The 19430-nt window shown below is 42.8% G+C and overlaps 1 protein-coding gene across 1 annotated transcript in view; it reads left to right on the top strand.

Annotated features, from left to right (window-relative positions):
• Positions 1-4268: 4268 nt before the first annotated feature.
• The window catches only part of LOC139556855 (uncharacterized), a 44069-nt gene continuing 28907 nt past the window's right edge, over positions 4269-19430 (top strand). The window contains exon 1 of the mRNA XM_071370963.1: positions 4269-4531. Coding sequence (XP_071227064.1) covers positions 4269-4531 — 263 coding nt within the window. The remainder of the gene's footprint in view (positions 4532-19430) is intronic.

Genomic DNA, 19430 nt, shown 5'->3' with positions numbered 1-19430 from the left:
CTCCACACCACCAGGGTATGGGCTAGTAGTCATGACCTGCAGGAGGGCCCCTGACCTGGGAGACAGGCCGTCCACACCACCAGGGTATGGGCTAGTAGTCATGACCTGCAGGAGGGCCCCTGACCTGGGAGACAGGCCCTCCACACCACCAGGGTATGGGCTAGTAGTCATGACCTGCAGGAGGGCCCCTGACCTGGGAGACAGGCCGTCCACACCACCAGGGTATGGGCTAGTAGTCATGACCTGCAGGAGGGCCCCTGACCTGGGAGACAGGCCGTCCACACCACCAGGGTATGGGCTAGTAGTCATGACCTGCAGGAGGGCCCCTGACCTGGGAGACAGGCCCTCCACACCACCAGGGTATGGGCTAGTAGTCATGACCTGCAGGAGGGCCCCTGACCTGGGAGACAGGCCATCCACACCAGGCCTCCCAGTTGGGATCACTGGTTAAAGAGGTTCAATTAACTCACATCTCATTGTTTCACAGCCATCTTATTTTTGGGGGTCTGAGTTAAAGAATCTAACTCACTGACTCATAAAGAAACACTTTTACATACAAACCAAAGACTTCCCAAACCTCCCAGGCTGAATAATGGGCGCAAATTAATCTATCTCAATGCAGTTTTTTTTCTTCAAAATAGCACTTTCAATTTCTCTTTTTTAATTCATGGTTGCCATTGGATGTATCAATTGTGCGGGGAGGAGAGGAGAGGGACGTTTTTTATTAATTGGTTTGATATGGATTAGATATGAGAGCTGTTCCCACACTTCCCTGCAATCGCATTTCAATTAATAACACCCACTGAGGCGTTGCCTGCAGATGTGGAATAAAGATGGCCTGTCACTCACACTGCGAGGAAGCATTTGCAATTTGTCACTGGCTTCCTCCTCTCTCTCTCCCTAACCCTCAATATTTTTCTGCTGAAATCACGCCACATTTTATTCATTTATTTATTCTCCCTGGGATTGGTTGGGTCAGAGCGGGGAGAGAAAAGCACAGAGCTGTTAAGAGGTTTCTCTTTACGGAGATGGCATGCAACTTTAAAACCTGTCCTAGTGCGCCACATTTCAAATGAGATGGGAGACAACACAGCCATTTCCTATTAGGTTGAGCCTCTCTCCTTTCTCGGCTGAATGGTAACCTGCAGAACCAACCCCCTCCCTCTTCCCTTTCTCTCGCCTCTTCTGGACTCTCTTTCTCCATAGTTATTGTCAATTGACAACTGCTATTTATTTCAGAAAACTAAATAGGAAATCTCAGAGGATCAATTGTTCTCTCTACGAGGAGCTTACTTTTCACATCATTTTTTTCTCCTTCTCCTCATCTGTTCACTCTGGCAAGGTTGGCTTGATGCAACAAGCAACTAGCATCCAGATTGGTCAGGCTCTAATGGAGCTGAGATAAGGAATGCAGACAGGGCCCATCTCAAGGTTTTAGTTCAAAAGGAGCTGGACGGTACCATTTGCTCTACAGTATACCCTACCAAACCGAGGGCTTGGGACTATAAGGTTCTATCTGCAATAAAAGGAAGTTCCGAACCCTCATTGGTTTGAATGGGATCAGCAATTTCTATATTGTAATCGTGAATTGGGGTATTTAGAGTACTATATAGGTAGAGAATACTGAACAGGACAAATTTGCAATAGAACCTTATAGTCCCAAGCTCTCAAAACCACAAACATTGTCAGGTCCGAAAAGGACGGTTGCTATGAAGAGAACTCCTGACTTACTGACATACACTGGGGGAATGGTTTTGTCTTCCACAGCAGCTTTCCTCCGAAGGTGTCCACTTAACTGTCTCTGACTGTCAATGTGAAGTGAACATAATGTGAGTATATGGAGCAGAGTCTTTGTTACTGTAACTTTGGACTGTGTGTTGCTGTACACAACTAGGGAGGGAGAATAAACAACAAGTGGGAGGGAGATCAAATGCAATAGAATGGAGAAAAGCAAGCAGAGAACAGAACTATGAAAATAGAACCAAGGGGGAACAAATTAATGAATGGCAGATGAAATGGCACATGTCAGAGTGGTGCAGGGACAGATAGAGCGGGAGAGGAGCGGGAGAAGAGTGGAGTTTGCTGCTGAATGGCGGAAGATGAATCACAGGCAGAGCAGAGCAGAGCGGTGATGTGCCGGCTCATTTGGGAGCTGATGTGTCGGGGAGCGGCGGATGGGTGTTAATGAGGAGACTACGTGACTCTCTAAAAAGCCTGATGCATCCCAGAGCGGCCCGGGAGGAACAGAGAGGGGGAACAGAGAGGGGGATGAGGAGAGGAGGAACAGAGAGGAGGAACAGAGAGGGGGATGAGGAGAGGAGGAACAGAGAGGGGGATGAGGAGAGGAGGAACAGAGAGGGGGATGAGGAGAGGAGGATGAGGAGAGGAGAGAGGGGGCCAAACTCTAAAACCTGGAGGCTCCCACTACACTGCCTCACCATGTAGCCTGGGACAGGGCTTCTCTCACAGAGACAGGTGTATTTTTCTATGTATGACAAGAAGTCAATGTGGCAACTGTCTGAGTAGGATTTTCTTGCAATAGCTGTCCACATGATAATGAAAACATGTCACGTTTACATGTAACTGTAGAGGTGTTTTAGACATGTAGGCATAATAACCCCAGGATTTCCGAAAAGAGTAGTGAAATACAGGCCATCTGTGAACACATCTGGCTTGTTTGTTATCACTGATTGCTACCACCCAACATTTTGATTGGAATATAACTGAACTCACATTGTTCCTTAATCCAGCTCTCTAGGAGGAATATACGGTTTACAATTACTGTTACATAAGTCGAAATGCTGATTGCTCATACCTGTAATTGCCTGCAGTGCTGATAACAGTTGTACCGTTGGTTAAATTGGAAGCAACACAGTGTAGAATAGTGTCGACAGGAGAAAGATAGGGAATAGCTCCATACTTGGCCTAAATTAAATAATGTGCCATCTCCCATTACAGACAGCTCACCTGTATATGCAGAACACACTAATGACTTGTAGCTGATTGAACTTGTTTGTTTGTGTCCTCATCGGTCTGGAAAACACTGTCTGGATGAGAGTTGAAAAAAAGACTGCCTTATAAAACCAAAACCAGGCCGTCTAACAAATTCTCAGAAAGCACCCCTAAAAAATTTGATGGCTAGTTCAATCAAATTAAACAATGTAGCATTGTTCAGGAGGCTGGGTGCTCCTCTTGCAGCACCAGTCATTTTTCAGGAGGCTGGGTGCTCCTCTTGCGGCACCAGTCATTTTTCAGGAGACTGGGTGCTCCTCTTCCTTCACCAGTGCTGTTTCTAAGCATAAACGACCGCTAGGGGGCACCAAAGTTTTCCCATCATCAGTTTTCCTCTTGTTTCCACTCGCTGACAGTCACTCAGTTAGCCCATGTCAGCTAACATTTCAACAGCAGTCCCAATACCTTACCACTGCTACAACTGGCTATCAGCGGAGCCTTGTCTGGCAACGAATCAGTTCATTCAGCCTCATTTACTGCCATAAAAAAAAACATAACTGATATGGCTGATTTGCTTAAACAAACGTGGTTTCTACTGACAATTGAGGTGTACAAACTATGGCATAAGGGGACAACGAGCCGATAAGATGCGATCCGTAATTTCGATTAAGACATTAATGACTGAGCTAGGACGGACGTAGTCAATATAACTATTTGTTCAGCACTTTTGAAATGTACAGTGACATAATTCAGGACATGGGCTGTTCTTACAGCATTCTCCCTGTACACCAAGTCAGAACTGTAGGATAAACAAAGGGGGCATATAAGCAGACAATGAAAGCTCTTACAATATTAGATGATTACATTTCTCTAAAACAGGCTATAGGCTACCTGTGCACCACCAAGTCAGAACAGTAGGCAAAATTAATTTAAAAAAATGTAACTAGGCAAGTTAGTTAAGAACAAATTATTATTTACAATGACGGCCTAGGAACTGTGGGTTACCTGTCTTGTTCAGTGGCAGAACGACAGATTTGTACTTTGTCAGCTCAGGGATTTGAGCTGGCCCAATGCTCTAACCACTAGGCTACCTGCCGCCCCAAGTATACATAGGTCTGGGGCATATTACATAATTTATGCAGCAGAATACAATACATTTTTGGACTCACCTTGCCTTGCTGTGCTCACTTGAACAGGAAGGTGGCGCGACGGTCCTTAGTGGGTGTCACGCTGGTATGAATGATTCGGGAGACAGACGCAGGAATGCGTAATAGATTTTTTTATTTCACCCAAATTACGGCGTGCCGTGTAAAGGCATGTGGATGAAGACCAAACAAACACTTTACAAAACACAGGGTAGAAACCCAAACAAAAGAGCGAGGAGTGCCTCGCTAGCAGCGCAACAACACCGGCCTCGAGGTCGATCACAGGAACCCAGTGCGGGTCGATCAGGACCCGATGCAGCTGCCGAAGTTGTGTCATCGTCGGACGGGCCAGTTGCCGCTGCCGAAGTAGCGGCGTCGTCGAATGGACCAGTTGCAGTGGCGTCGGACGGACCGGTTGTGGCGGCGTCGGACAGGTCAGTTGCAGCTGCTGAAGTTGCGGCAGCGCCGGACGGACCAGTCGCAGCGTCGTCGGACGGGCCATTCCCGCTGTCTCCCTTAATGGTCGATTATTCTGTCACGCTGGTATGAATGATTTGGGAGACAGGCGCAGGAATGCGTAATAGTTTTTTTTATTTCAACCAAATTGTCGTGTAAAGGCATGGGGACGAAGACCAAACAAACACTTTACAAAACACAGGGTAGAAACCCAAACAGAAGAGCGAGGAGTACCTCAAATAAATAACACACGCTCACAATAATTAACACACGGGACGAGACCCGTAATCATCTGCGCAATCCACAATGGCACAAAAGCCAAAGCACACAGCACAGGTACTTACACGGGCCAGGTGACCGTAATGAAAGTTTCAGAGGGATCTGTGACAGTGGGCAAATTTTGTCATCAAAGTCTGGAATTCCCTGGATTTATGGTGCATTCAAGACAACTGGGAACTCTGGAGAAAAAAAACAAGGTTGAATCATGATGACGTCAGTGATCTTCAGGTCGGAGCGCTAGAAAGAGGCCAGAGTTCCCAACCTACAATTCCACATTTGTGGCCTGCTGGAGGTCATTTTGCAGGGCTCTGGCAGTGCTCCTCCTTGCACAAAGGCGGAGGTAGCGGTCCTGCTGCTGGGTTGTTGCCCTCCTACGGCCTCCTCCACGTCTCCTGATGTACTGGCCTGTCTCCTGGTAGCGCCTCCATGCTCTGGACACTACGCTGACAGACACAGCAAACCTTCTTGCCACAGCTCGCATTGATGTGCCATCCTGGATGAGCTGCACTACCTGAGCCACTTGTGTGGGTTGTAGACTCCGTCTCATGCTACCACTTGAGTGAAAGCACCGCCAGCATTCAAAAGTGACCAAAACATCAGCCAGGAAGCATAGGATCTGAGAAGTGGTCTGTGGTCACCACCTGCAGAACCACTCCTTTATTGGGGGTGTCTTGCTAATTGCCTATAATTTCCACCTTTTGTCTATTCCATTTCCACAACAGCATGTGAAATTTATTGTCAATCAGTGTTGCTTCCTAAGTGGACAGTTTGATTTCACGGAAGTGTGATTGACTTGGAGTTACATTGTGTTGTTTAAGTGTTCCCTTTATTTTTTTGAGCAGTGTATAAGACAAGTACTGGAAACAATAGAACACTATGAAAAATCTGGTAAACCAGGCCTGGTACTCATAGCTGATTTTGAAAAGGCTTTTGATAAACTACGACTGGAATTTATATATAAATGCCTGGAATATTTCAATTTTGGATAATCTCTTATATAATGGATAAAAGTTATGCATAGTAACCCTAGGTGTAAAATAGTAAAGAATGGCTACTTCTCAGAAAGTATTAAACTGTCAAGAGGAGTAAAAAAACGTTTGTCCACTATCGGCATATCTATTTATTATGGCCATCAAAATGTTAGCTATTAAAATCAGATCCAACATTAATATCAAGGGGATAGAAATCCAGGGTTTAAAATCCACAATTTGGATCCCTCCACAGCCTCATAGAGGATCTAGATACTTTTAGAATTAGAATCCCTCCACAGCCTCATGGAGGATCTAGATACTTTTAGAATTAGAATCCCTCCACAGCCTCATAGAGGATCTAGATACTTTTAGAATTAGAATCGCTCCACAGCCTCATCAAGGATCTAGATACTTTTGCTAACCTCTCTGGATTACAATTAAATGATGATATACTATGATATAATTAAGTATACAATATTACGTATTGGATCACAAAAAAATACACATTTTACATTACTGTGTAGTTTACCAATAAAACGGTCTGATAGTGATGTGGACATACATGGTATTCATATCCCGAACGAAATAAATGATCTCACAACAATACATTTTTATGGAAAGTTAGCAAAAATAGATAAGATCTTGCTTCCATGGAAAGGAAAATACCTCATATCCCTGTTCACCTATTTACTTATGGTTTTGCCTACACCTAGCAACCTGTTTTTAAATTTTAGAAGCAAACAATATTCCATTTTATTTTAAACGGCAAGCCAGACAAAATTAAACAAGCCTATTTATATAATGAATATAAATTCAGAGGGCAGAAATGATTAAATATAAATGCATTAGACCTCTCACTAAAGGCTTCAGTCATACAAAAGTTATTCTTAAATCCAAACTGGTTTTCTAGCAGATTAGTAAGGATGTCTCACCCTATGTTCAAGAGTTCTTCTGTCTGTGTTCTTTGGCCCACCTTAATCTTTTATTTTTATTGGCCAGTCTGAGATATGTCTTTTTCTTTGCAACTCTGCCTAGAAAGCCAGCATCCCGGAGTCGCCTCTTCACTATTGACATTGAGACTGGCGTTTTGCGCGTACTATTTAATGAAGCTGCCAGTTGAGGACTTGTGAGGCGTCTGTTTCTCAAACTAGATACTCTAATGTACTTGTCCTCTTGCTCAGTTGTGCACCGGGGCCTTTCACTCCTCTTTCTATTCTGGTTAGTGTGAATTTGCGCTGTTCTGTGAAGGGAGTAGTACACAGCGTTGTCATTTACAACATTAACAATGTCTACACTGTATTTCTGATCAATTTGATGTCATTTTAATGGACAAAAAATGTGCTCTTCTTTCAAAAACAAGGACATTTCTAAGTGACCCCAAACGTTTGAATGGTAGTGTATATATGGGGGATACAACCAAACCAGCTCTGCAGATTTAGCTGCAAAGAGACAGAATCATTAGATCATTTGTTTTGGTACTGTCCATATGTAGCTTGTTTTTGGTCGCAGGTCCAGGAATGGCTGAAGAATTGCAACATTTACATGGAGCTAACTCTGCAAATAGTACTGGGTGATTTGAAAAGTCATAGTCAATCAATCAATAAAAAAATTATACTTTTAACAAACATTTTCATCTTTAATATAGAATCTGTAGAAACTATGAGAATAGACTGGTTCAGAACTTTGGTGAAACACCACAACACAGTTGAAAAATATATGGGTAAATAGAAATCAAAACTGGATGATGTTCAGAGATAGATGGGAGAGGTTAAGTGGAGCTGAAGGGTGGGACTAAAAATAACAAGATAACTAATGTAAAATATACTGTGTCCGTCAAATGTACAGTTGAAGTCGGAAGTTTACATACACTTAGGTTGGAGTCATTAAAACTCGTTTTTCAACCACTCCACAAATTTCTTGTTAACAAACTATAGTGTTGGACAATTGTTTACAGACAGATTATTTCTCTTATAATTCACTGTATCACAATTCCAGTGGATCAGAAGTTTACATACACTAAGTTGACTGTGCCTTTAAACAGCTTGGAAAATTACAGAAAATTATGTAATGGCTTTAGATTCTGATTGACATCATTTGAGTCAATTGGAGGTGTACGGCAATTTCCAAACGCCTGAAGGTACCACGTGCATCTGTACAAACAATAGTACGCAAGTATAAACACCATGGGACCACGCAGCCATCACATCGCTCAGGAAGGAGACGCGTTCTGTCTCCTAGAGATGAACATACTTTGGTGCGAAAAGTGCAAATCAATCCCAGAACAACAGCAAAGGACTTTGTGAAGATGCTGGAGGAAACAGGTACAAAAGTATCTATATCCACAGTAAAAACAAGGTCCTATAACGACATAACCTGAAAGGCCGCTCTGCAAGGAAGAAGCCACTGCTCCAAAACCGCCATAAAAAAAAGCCAGACTACGGTTTGCAACTGCACATGGGGACAAAGATCATACTTTTTGGAGAAATGTCCTCTGTTCTGATGAAACAAAAAAGGAACTGTTTGGCCATTATGACCATCGTTATGTTTGGAGGAATAAGGGGGATGCTTGCAAGCCAAAGAACACCATCTCAACCATAAAGCACGGGGGTGGCAGCATCTTGCTGTGAGGGTGCTTTGCTGCAGGAGGGACTGGTGCACCTCACAAGCTAGATGGCATCATGAGGGGGGAAATTCTGTGGATATATTGAAGCAACATCTCAAGACATCAGTCAGGAAATTAAAGCTTGGTCGCAAATGGGTCTTCCAAATGGACAATGACCCCAAGCATACTTCCAAAGTTGTGGCAAAATGGCTTAAGGACAATAAAGTCAAGGTATTGGAGTGGCCATCACAACACCCAAACCTCAATCCCATAGAAACATTTTGGGCAGAACTGAAAAAGCGTCTGCGAGCAAGGAGGCCTACAAACCTGACTCAGTTACACCAGCTCTGTCAGGAAGAATGGGCCCAAATTCACCCAACTTATTGTGGGAAGCTTGTAGAAGGCTACCTGAAACGTTTGACCCAAGTTCAACAATTTAAAGGCAACGCTACCAAATACTAATTGAGTGTATGTAAACTTCTGACCCACTGGGAATGTGATGAAAGAAATAAAAGCTGAAATAAATAATTCTCTCTACAATTATTCTGACATTTCACATTCTTAAAATTAAGTGGTCATCCTAAGACAGGGCATGTTTACTCTTATTAAATGTCAGTAATTGTGAAAAACTGAGTTTAAATGTATTTGGCTAAGGTGTATGTAAACTTCCGACTTCAACTCTATATAGGTTCAGCATTTTTGTGAAACAGCACAGTTAAAAATACATGGCAAATAGAAATCAATCTGTATGGTCTTCAGAGATAGATGGGAAGGGTTGAGGGTAGCTGAAGGATGGGATTAAAAACAAACAAAAGATAACTTGTAAAATACATTGTGTCAGTAAAATGTATATAGTATGTACTGTATAAGCTGGACGTAGAAGCTTAAGTGTTGTTGTCTCAATTAGCGGTAGTGTTATGGGAAAAGGAAAATATATTTTCAAATAAAAATTATATATACTGTATATAATAAGAGTCAAAAGTTTAGACACACCTACTCATTCCAGGGTTTTTCTTTATTTTGACTATTTTCTACATTGTAAAATAATAGTGAGGACATCAAAACCATGAAATAACACATATGGAATCATGTAGTAACCAAAAAAGTGTTAAACAATCAAAATCTATTTTATATTTGAAATTCTTCAAAGTAGCCACCCTTTGCCTTGATGACAGCTTTGCATCAAGGCAAGAGGTTGAAACATTAGCAGCTTTAACTTTAAAGCTGCAAATGTTTCTCTCCACCGACAAGAGGGGGGCCAGAGCTAGAAACGGCCCTGGCCTGCTAATTGACGTTTTAAGTTATGCTCGTCTCGCCAAGCAACACTATTGAGGATGCAGAGCGGCACCTTGCCTTGAATTAAACAATGTGACTTCATACTGGAAGAAATCAATGAGCTTAATGCAACTTCTTTGGCTGAAACATGGTGACACCAAAAGGTGACATTCTCATTCAATGTGGAGAGCTTAGAGACTGTGAACTAACAACAGGCGTGATCCACTGCAATATCCTTGTCACCACCGCTTTAGCTAGCTAATACACTGCCAAAATGTTCATTCTTCTCAAACAGAATGCATTATAAGACTTTATTAAAAACATTCATACTCCAAGGGTTTTGTAAAAATGTCCCCCATGAATAATTTATACCACTTTTATAATTGAACCTATCCCTAAGGGGTATAAAGGCTTTGCTGTAAGAATAGAAAGGTTCCTGCTGTTTGCGATGTCGATTGTAAAGCCATGAGAAGTTTAATTAGAACTGATTTATACAGATTTTTATCAATGATGTTTAATCAACCCTCAGGTTACTAGGATTACACTAGATTAGATTACACTGGCACTGTTTATACTGTACAGTCTTCATTCACCTCTGTCATAGACATTGTGTAAGGTAAAATGACGTCTGTCTCCACCCCCTTTCCTTTCCCTGTCCTCTGCTCGTCACTCGTTGATGATGGCTCCCTGATATGGAAGGTGTTTTTCTCCCCTCCTTCCTCAGCCCTGACAGGCTCTAATCCACATATTTTGTCTCCCTGCATCATTCCAGCTTGATTTCACACAAGTAATTCCCCCTGCGCCGCATCCGTCTCTACCTTTCTTACAGGCGGTGCTCTCCACTGGCGATTCGGCGCATCCCGAGTGCTATTACAGCATCACTTTGCATTTAGATAACCGCCGCCTCTCCCAACAAATTGGCCCGCCACAGCAAATGTCTGAGCTTGTGGTGAGGGGGATGAACAGTTTTGGATTGAGCACACCTGGCTGGCTCTTCTTCCCTGGCCTTAGCAGTCATATTTAACCACAAACATACTCACACACTCAGCATTACAACATCTGACAGTGGCTAACACAGCTAGCCTATCATTGATGAAGAATAGAGTCATCAGAATCTGGGAGAGAGAGAGAGGAAGCGGGAGAGAGAGAGGGGGAGAAAGAAAAAAAGATAATTAGGGATAGAGAAAGTGTGAGCAGGACCTATGAAGAAACACAATCAGTATGTCTTGGTTGACTCCGTCATATCCTCACCTGGTCTGTCCTGTCATTGCTATGCGGATTGGCCTTCCTTAATGAATCAGCATTGAGCTGAGTTCAACTGTGGGTTGTCCTGGCGCAGCAAAAACCCCCAAGGGAGGCCAGTTTGGATTTGGCTTCACACAAATCAAATCACATCCTGAGCAAAACATCATCATTGTCAGGTCTGCTTGGTCTGTGTCTGGTCTGTTTCTGGGCTGCTTGTGTTGATGTCCTGCAGTAGCTAGTTTGCTAAATCGGCTCTTTCCAAAGCCATGGATGGAGATGAGGATTGGGACTTGTGGCTTTAACTTAATTCTTTGTACAGGCCAATGATTATGACGGTAATTCTGATCTAACCATAAATTCATTTATTGTGCCACTGGCCTGTCACGATTTAAGTTCAATATATAGCCTAGATGTAGCCTAGTAGGCTCGCTTTAACTAGCTAGCTAACTTAGCTGGTTCATTTTTTCCCATGCAAGGAAGTTAGGCTAGCAAGCATTTTAGCTAGGTAGCATATGAAAACAAAAACAAAAAATGCACAGAGCCATATACTGTTTTGACAACATGAAAGAGAGGTGGACGGCATTGGCGTTCAACTAGTCCTCAATCAGTACCATGGACAGCCACATGATATTTAGCAACATTGATTGGACTAAATTGTTTGTGGTATCTTTAAGTTTGCTTTCAGTGTATTAAACTAAGCTTTGATGATTTGATGATGTTTAAATGTTTAAGTGTAAATGGTGCTGGAAAAGTGGAGGCGAATGTCTCTGCTGAGCTGACTTGCAGTAACTCCGTGGTTCTAAATCAGTAGTTGCTTAATAAACTGTCAAAAACATTATTAACTTGATTGACCATGCTGCAGGTTGTATAACTGTTTGTTACATGCAATCTTTTTTTTGTGGACTTCACCGGACAGATGTTGCTCTCCGGTTTTGTGATGAAACAAACGCATGTGTTGTTGAATATCTTCCGCCACTGTGTGACTGTTGTCTTTTTGTTGTCACAGCCTTATTGTATATCATAGTGGTGTATGAACTAATGGGCTGTAGAGCAAACAACACAATTATCACCCCTCGCACCCCCTTCTCACCTTGGGTAAACCAATTCACTTACCTACTGTCATTCAGTAGTAGGAAGACCAACACATTACTAGAAGATACAAAAACTTTTTCTGTTTTACATTTTCATTTTTACCAGAACAACAAAGCAACTAGATCAGGTCAAGTGTAGCACTGAGTGCTGAGTGTCACAACATGCCAGCTTTATGTGGCATCACTCATCCCTTCCCCTACACACACTATACAGTAACTCTCACTAAATATGAAGCCACTGACAAGACACTACTGAAGGGCAAGGAAAAACAAACCATCCGTCTCACACCTTTGTCAGTGTTATTCAATAGAGAGACGTTTGGCACTACTGTCTCTGCATTTTCCATACAAAATAAAGCCATGCTGTTTGATCACTGTAAAACTGTACATTTAGAATAATATTAAAAGTCTTATACTACATTCAGTGTACATAGTACTCTAGGAAGTGGTACATATACAGTGGGGAGAACAAGTATTTGATACACTGATGATTTTGCAGGTTTTCCTACTTACAAAGCATGTAGAGGTGTGTAATTTTTATCATAGGTACACTTCAACTGTGAGAGACGGAATCTAAAACAAAAATCCAGAAAATCACATTGTATGATTTTTAAGTAATTAATTTGCATTTTATTGCATGACATAAGTATTTGATCACCTACCAACCAGTAAGAATTCCGGCTCTCACAGACCTGTTAGTTTTTCTTTAAGAAGCCCTCCTGTTCTCCACTCATTACCTGTATTAACTGCACCTGTTTGAACTCGTTACCTGTATAAAAGACACCTGTCCACACACTCAATCAAACAGACTCCAACCTCTCCACAATGGCCAAGACCAGAGAGCTGTGTAAGGACATCAGGGATAAAATTGTAGACCTGCACAAGGCTGGGATGGGCTACAGGACAATAGGCAAGCAGCTTGGTGAGAAGGCAACAACTGTTGGCGCAATTATTAGAAGATGGAAGAAGTTCAAGATGACGGTCAATCACCCTCGGTCTGGGGCTCCACGCAAGATCTCACCTCGTGGGGCATCAATGATCATGAGGAAGGTGAGGGATCAGCCCAGAACTACACGGCAGGATCTGGTCAATGACCTGAAGAGAGCTGGGACCACAGTCTCAAAGAAAACCATTAGTAACACACTACGCCGTCATGGATTAAAATCCTGCAGCGCATGCAAGGTCCCCCTGCTCAAGCCAGCGCATGTCCAGGCCCGTCTGAAGTTTGCCAATGACCATCTGGATGATCCAGAGGAGGAATGGGAGAAGGTCATGTGGTCTGATGAGACAAAAATAGAGCTTTTTGGTCTAAACTCTACTCGCCCTGTTTGGAGGAAGATGACGGATGAGTACAACCCCAAGAACACCATCCCAACCGTGAAGCATGGAGGTAGAAACATCATTCTCTGGGGATGCTTTTCTCTAAAGGGGACAGGACGACTGCACCGTATTGAGGGGAGGATGGATGGGGCCATGTATCGCGAGATCTTGGCCAACAACCTCCTTCCCTCAGTAAGAGCATTGAAGATGGGTCGTGACTGGGTCTTCCAGCATGACAACGACCCGAAACATACAGCCAGGGCAACTAAGGAGTGGCTCCGTAAGAAGCATCTCAAGGTCCTGGAGTGGCCTAGCCAGTCTCCAGACCTGAACCCAATAGAAAATCTTTGGAGGGAGCTGAAAGGCCGTATTGCCCAGCGACAGCCCCGAAACCTAAAGGAGCTGGAGAAGGTCTGTATGGAGGAGTGGGCCAAAAAACCCTGCTGCAGTGTGTGCAAACCTGGTCAAGAACTACAGGAAACGTATGATCTCTGTAATTGCAAACAAAGGATTCTGTACCAAATATGAGGTTCTGCTTTTCTGATGTATCAAATACTTATGTCATGCAATAAAATGCAAATTAATTACTTAAAAATCATACAATGTGATTTTCTGGATTTTTGTTTTAGATTCCGTCTCTCACAGTTGAAGTATACCTATGATAAAAATTACAGACCTCTACATGCTTTGTAAGTAGTAAAACCTGCAAAATCGGCAGTGTATCAAATACTTGTTCTCCCCACTGTACATAGGCCCCCCTCTCTCTCTAATAAGATTGTGCGTGATAACTGCTGCTGTCAGAATTGCATAATTCATCTCAGTTGAGTGGAGCTTGGATTGCCGATAGGGGGTGAATGTTAGTAAGTGCTGCCATGTCTTTGGGAGAGGGCGATGCATTACAATCACTTAGGGATGCAGAGAGAGGCAGCGTGTGGAGTGGAGATGGCCGCTGGTGCTTACTCACTGCGACCTACACCAGTGCTATGCTCCCTGTAGCCACCATAATCAGGTCATGCTTTGCTGATGAATTGCAAATGGTGGTTGTGGAGCTGGAGATTATGGGATAGTTCTGACTCTGGGCCCTGGGTAGCTGCTCATTTATAGTACTGACTCTGGGCCCTGGGTAGCTGCTCATTTATAGTACTGACTGGGCCCTGGGTAGCTGCTCATTTATAGTACTGACTCTGGGCCCTGGGTAGCTGTTCATATATATAGTACTGACTGGGCCCTGGGTAGCTGCTCATTTATAGTACTGACTCTGGGCCCTGGGTAGCTGTTCATATATATAGTACTGACTGGGCCCTGGGTAGCTGCTCATTTATAGTCCCGACTCTGGGCCCCGGGTGGCTGCTTCTAGTGATTCAGCACAACCAGTCACCTCACATCTTTGGATGGAAACAGAGGTGACAGAGAAAAGTTGACACAAATCTGAATTTGACCATAAACTGATGGGATTAATGGTAACAATCTATAGCCATATATTTGGGATATGACTAGGCCTACATTTCAATATAACTAGTTGACATGACACTGATAGAATAAGTCATATGCGTTAGCTGAAGTACACTCGTTTGCTCTCTAACTCTAATCTAACTCCAGCCAGTGTTCTAGTGACACGTGCTAGGCCACTGGGTGACAGCCCAGCCATACCATTAAACACACACCCTGACACCAAGGCCAAGCCATAATTACCCAGCCAAGGGAAACAAAAAAGACTCACTTTAAAGGAGTCTGTCCTTTGAGCAGGCAAACTACCTCTCCCACCCACCCACGCTCGCGTCGCTCCCACACTTCTTAGGGGAGTTAATTTGCCCACTGAGTGGTGTCTCAGGCGGTAAAGAATACTGTGATCTTCATGATCAAAAACAGGCTACAAAATGTAACAAACACCTCCCATCTCTCTCTCTTCACTGTACGTACGCCCCCGTAGCCTGACACATCACAGGCAGTTGAGGAATGAAGCCTGAGCTTTTTGGATTTGTTTCGAAGAGAGAATAATGTTGGTCTCTAATTACTTTCCTCCAAGCTAGCTCTTTCTGACGAGATTGTAATTATGATTGGGTGTTGGAAGATGTGGATGAAATGGATGGCATGGTTTAAGGCGATGCCAGCCGGATGGGGAGAGATAGGCTACGAGCAGAGTTGTTAAAACATTAAAACACACTCTGGATCCATGTCATCCTCACTCGGGGTGCCAACGCAACAGGGCACAGCCCGTCAGAGTACAGAACCGTACGAGCTTCAGGACTCAGCATCGCCACTAGAGGTCTGAGAGCTGTTCACAGCGTGAGGCTCTGTGTGAAGAACAAGGTGTTGCAGCAGCGTATGAGTTAGTTATAAATGTGTTGAGAGGGTTATCTACATAAATCACCTGTTGCATAGAAGTTGCCAGGAAATGAAATTTCACAGATATATTATGCAAATACAGATGGAGGGAGCATGGAGTCATGGAGAGGACAGGAGGGGAATGAGAGGAGTGAAGAGGAGTGAGGAGAGCAGAGAAGAGGAGTCAGAGGAGAGGAGACATGGCAAGAGTGGGCTCCAAGGCCCAAGGCAGCCTTCATCTCCCCCTCATCTCACAGGGCTCACCTTGCCTTACGACAGGCTTTGATCTGGATTAAGCCCCCCATGTCCCTGTAGAATTACTAATACACACAAACACACATCTCGGTTCAAACACCTCTCCTGTATTTTGCTGAGCACATTTCCTATATGGCTGACTCATTAAAACGACATTATGGTATATGAGGAACAACAGCCAGGGTCATACAACGTAAAGCCTAACCCTAAACTCTCTAGAGTCTACATTAATGATGAGGTTGTGATTTTCCACCCAATCTAAGGACTTTTTCCAGAATGCTTGTCAAGCTATGTGAGACATGGATGAATACACACAACAATCAACATAAATTATGAAAGTGGTTTCCATAGTGGATCATTAGTAAGCCTCTGATTCTAAATGGATTATAAATTAAATTGTATGATGTGGAAGGACTGAAGATGCACATGACTTTTTAGATTGAAAACAATTGTGTGAATTAACAACCTGCCTAAAAAACTAAACACACACACACACGCAAGCACGGACACACACACTCTACAGTACAAAAGCAGCGGCACATCAGCGAGATGACCACATCCCGTCCTGTTGGAATCCTACACCCCAACGGCCTACATGAAAACGCACTTCCGCCCCGTCATCACTAATGTGGTAACCTACAGTATTATCCAATATTCACAGGGGAAAATAAAGATAATTTCAGGGGCTCAGCTCCGCTATCAAGCCAGCCACACTTGGGTTTATGTACCATGCAGAACTGAGCTGCCAGCCAGCCTGCCACACAATATGTGATGCTATACTGAAGCTCTATCAAATAGATTATGTCAAATGATTAATCTCTTTATAGAGAGAAATAAAACCAGATCAAAAATGGATTTGGATTATTCTGAGTGTAAGTCTGTGGATGTCTGTGCTAGCATTTGTGAAAGGCTCTGTGTAATCATGACGTGTATACCGGTATGTGTAAAAATGAATGATAATCTGCAACTGGGGGAGTGCAAGAAAACCTTGGCAGTGAGTCTGTGGGTCATCTGTGAGTTGGATGTTTTTTGAATTGTGTATGGCTCAGAAAGAGTGACCTTTTCAAATTTGGGGAAATATAATTGTTAACAGACATGTTAGTCACCAGCAGATCGGGCCTCCTCCATCCTCATCATCTTTGTGAAGAACCTGAACAGGAGAGGGACACTCCTGGTCAAGAGTCAGGTCCATCAGTTGCTGGATTTGTGAGAAAATTTGCCAAATAGCATAGGTATTGCATATTGTTCCATAGTTAACCTACCTAGCTGTGATGATGACCCAGAGACGGCAATCATTACGCACATTTTTGCTACTAACTATTTCACTCTTTTGACGCTCGTATATATTTGCTGAGTGTTTTGCAGCGTTTGTTTGCTGCTATTTCCTTTAGAGAAGTGTTTCTAATTTTCATAATAGTGTTTATTGTCATTTTTTTCCCCTTTCCAGAAACTTGCCTGTTGTAATTTGTCAGGCAAACATTCATGTATTGAGTAGTTTTGTGCCAAAATGGTATTATAGGCTCGGAGAATTGTGGGGATAACATGTGGGGATACTTAATTTATTTTTTATTTTTAAGGGTTTCAAAAGGGTTCTTAGGTTGTCCCAATAAGACAGAGGTAGGCAACCCTGGTACTGGAGTGCAACAGGCACTTCATGTTTTCATGTTTAAACGACCTGGAGGACCAGGGCCCAGATTCACAAAACCTTCTTAAGAGGACATTTCTTCTTAACTGCCATTTTAGAAGAAATTTAAGCAAATTTGATATTACTAAAAACATTTCTTGGAAATGTTCTGGCGCTATTTTTTATGTTTCTCCTTAAGAATAAATTAGAATCTTGAAAATCAAGTTATTGGAAATGTTGTTAATTCCAAGATAGCCAAACCCTTGTCTTAAACTCAGGGCAGTGAGAGAAGAAGCTCATGAAAGCAAATGAACATGTTTAATAAGCTTCATCTGAAAGTTTCAGTATTCATTATTTTAAACCCAAGAACATGTTTTAAGAGCAGTAATCTCAGTACGAAATATGCTAACATGATTGCCATTGCTAGCTAGATAGCTAGCTAAATCGGTTGCCTAGCAACAATCATCTTAAGAAGATTCATAAGAAAATCATAAAATCTTGAGATATTATTGAGGAATTGGACTTACGAACTATCTTATGAACTTCTTGTTTTTTTCTTAATTAATAAGCTTCTTAAGTTTTTGCATAAGAAGTGTTTTGTGAATCTGGGCCCAGGTGTGTTTAATTAGGCAATCACCGAAATGATGCCTAGATGGTGTGGTGCCTAGTTGGAACAAAATCCTGCAGTATCTACAGCACTCCAGGAACAGGGTTGCCTGCCCTTGCCATAGGAGAACCCTTTTTGGTTCCAGGTAGAAGCATTTTAGGTTCAGGTAGAACTCTTTTGGGTTCCATGCGGAACCCTCTGTGGAAAGGGTTCTACATGGAACCATTGTTCCCTCTAAGCTGCGTGCGGGCGCGCAGCTCCCCCAGGACTGCAGCTCCCCCAGGACTGCCATGCAGAAGAAATATCAGCCCCTGCAGGGAAAGAACGAAATTGAACTTCACTCTACTTTCTAGAGTTTTCCCCGTTAGTTAACACTATCAATGTTTCCCTTCAGTGTGTGAATTGAGATTGAATCAACGCAATATTAGCCACTTCAATGCAACATACCGAAACAAAACAAACTACGCGAGATTTAGTATCCAAAACTACATTTGAGTAGGATTGGAGTAGGATTCTACACAGACCAGTGTGGCATAACCAATCAGGTGCTCCAGTAGGCCTATACGCAAATAGACCGTTGCCATATATGGATCTGTGCCATTCACTTTAAACTGGACTGTGTTTGCACCATAAGAGTTTGTGAGTAGAGCTGCATGTAGCCATGTGTGCACATTATTAGCCCAGTTATAGATCATTTGTAGTCAGCAATGGGGGAGTATTTGCTTCCTACAAGAGCACAAAACCTGTACATTTCTATAAATCTTTGAAAAGCAAGTCAGTCAGGCAGAGGGTAGCATAATTCATCTGATTCTCTGTAATAATGGTATGAGAATAATAATGAATTTTATTTTGTAAAGTGGTTTCTTGATCAAACAACACAACAATATTTTCAGTCACCTCCTTGTCTGAAGGACAAGTGGATAAACATGTTAATGTCAAGCCCTGCATGTTTTTTTTTAAGTCTCACGGAATGTAGGCCTACACTGAACACTACACATTGGCTGCTACTGTAGGCTGAATGATAGAAGAGCTATTTCCATGTTAAAATGTTATGGAATGCATTTTATCCATTGTTTTTGATGGTAGGCCCGATGTTAGGCCTACATGATGATCAAATAGCCACAGTAGCCTACTTGGCCACTGTTAAAACTGTAACTTATTGCAGGTACAGCCTCAGTGTTCACAGTAAACGTGCTTTCAGAGAGCTGACATTTGCTCTGTGCCGAAAAAAATTGAGGGAACATTGCACGGAACCCAAAACAGTTCTTCCTGGAACCAAAAAG

This window comes from Salvelinus alpinus, chromosome 28 (assembly GCF_045679555.1).
Source record: "Salvelinus alpinus chromosome 28, SLU_Salpinus.1, whole genome shotgun sequence".
Classification (NCBI taxonomy): Eukaryota; Metazoa; Chordata; class Actinopteri; order Salmoniformes; family Salmonidae; genus Salvelinus; species Salvelinus alpinus.
The sequence above is the reverse complement of the archived record's forward strand: the minus strand, read 5'-3'. Positions and strand labels throughout refer to the sequence as shown.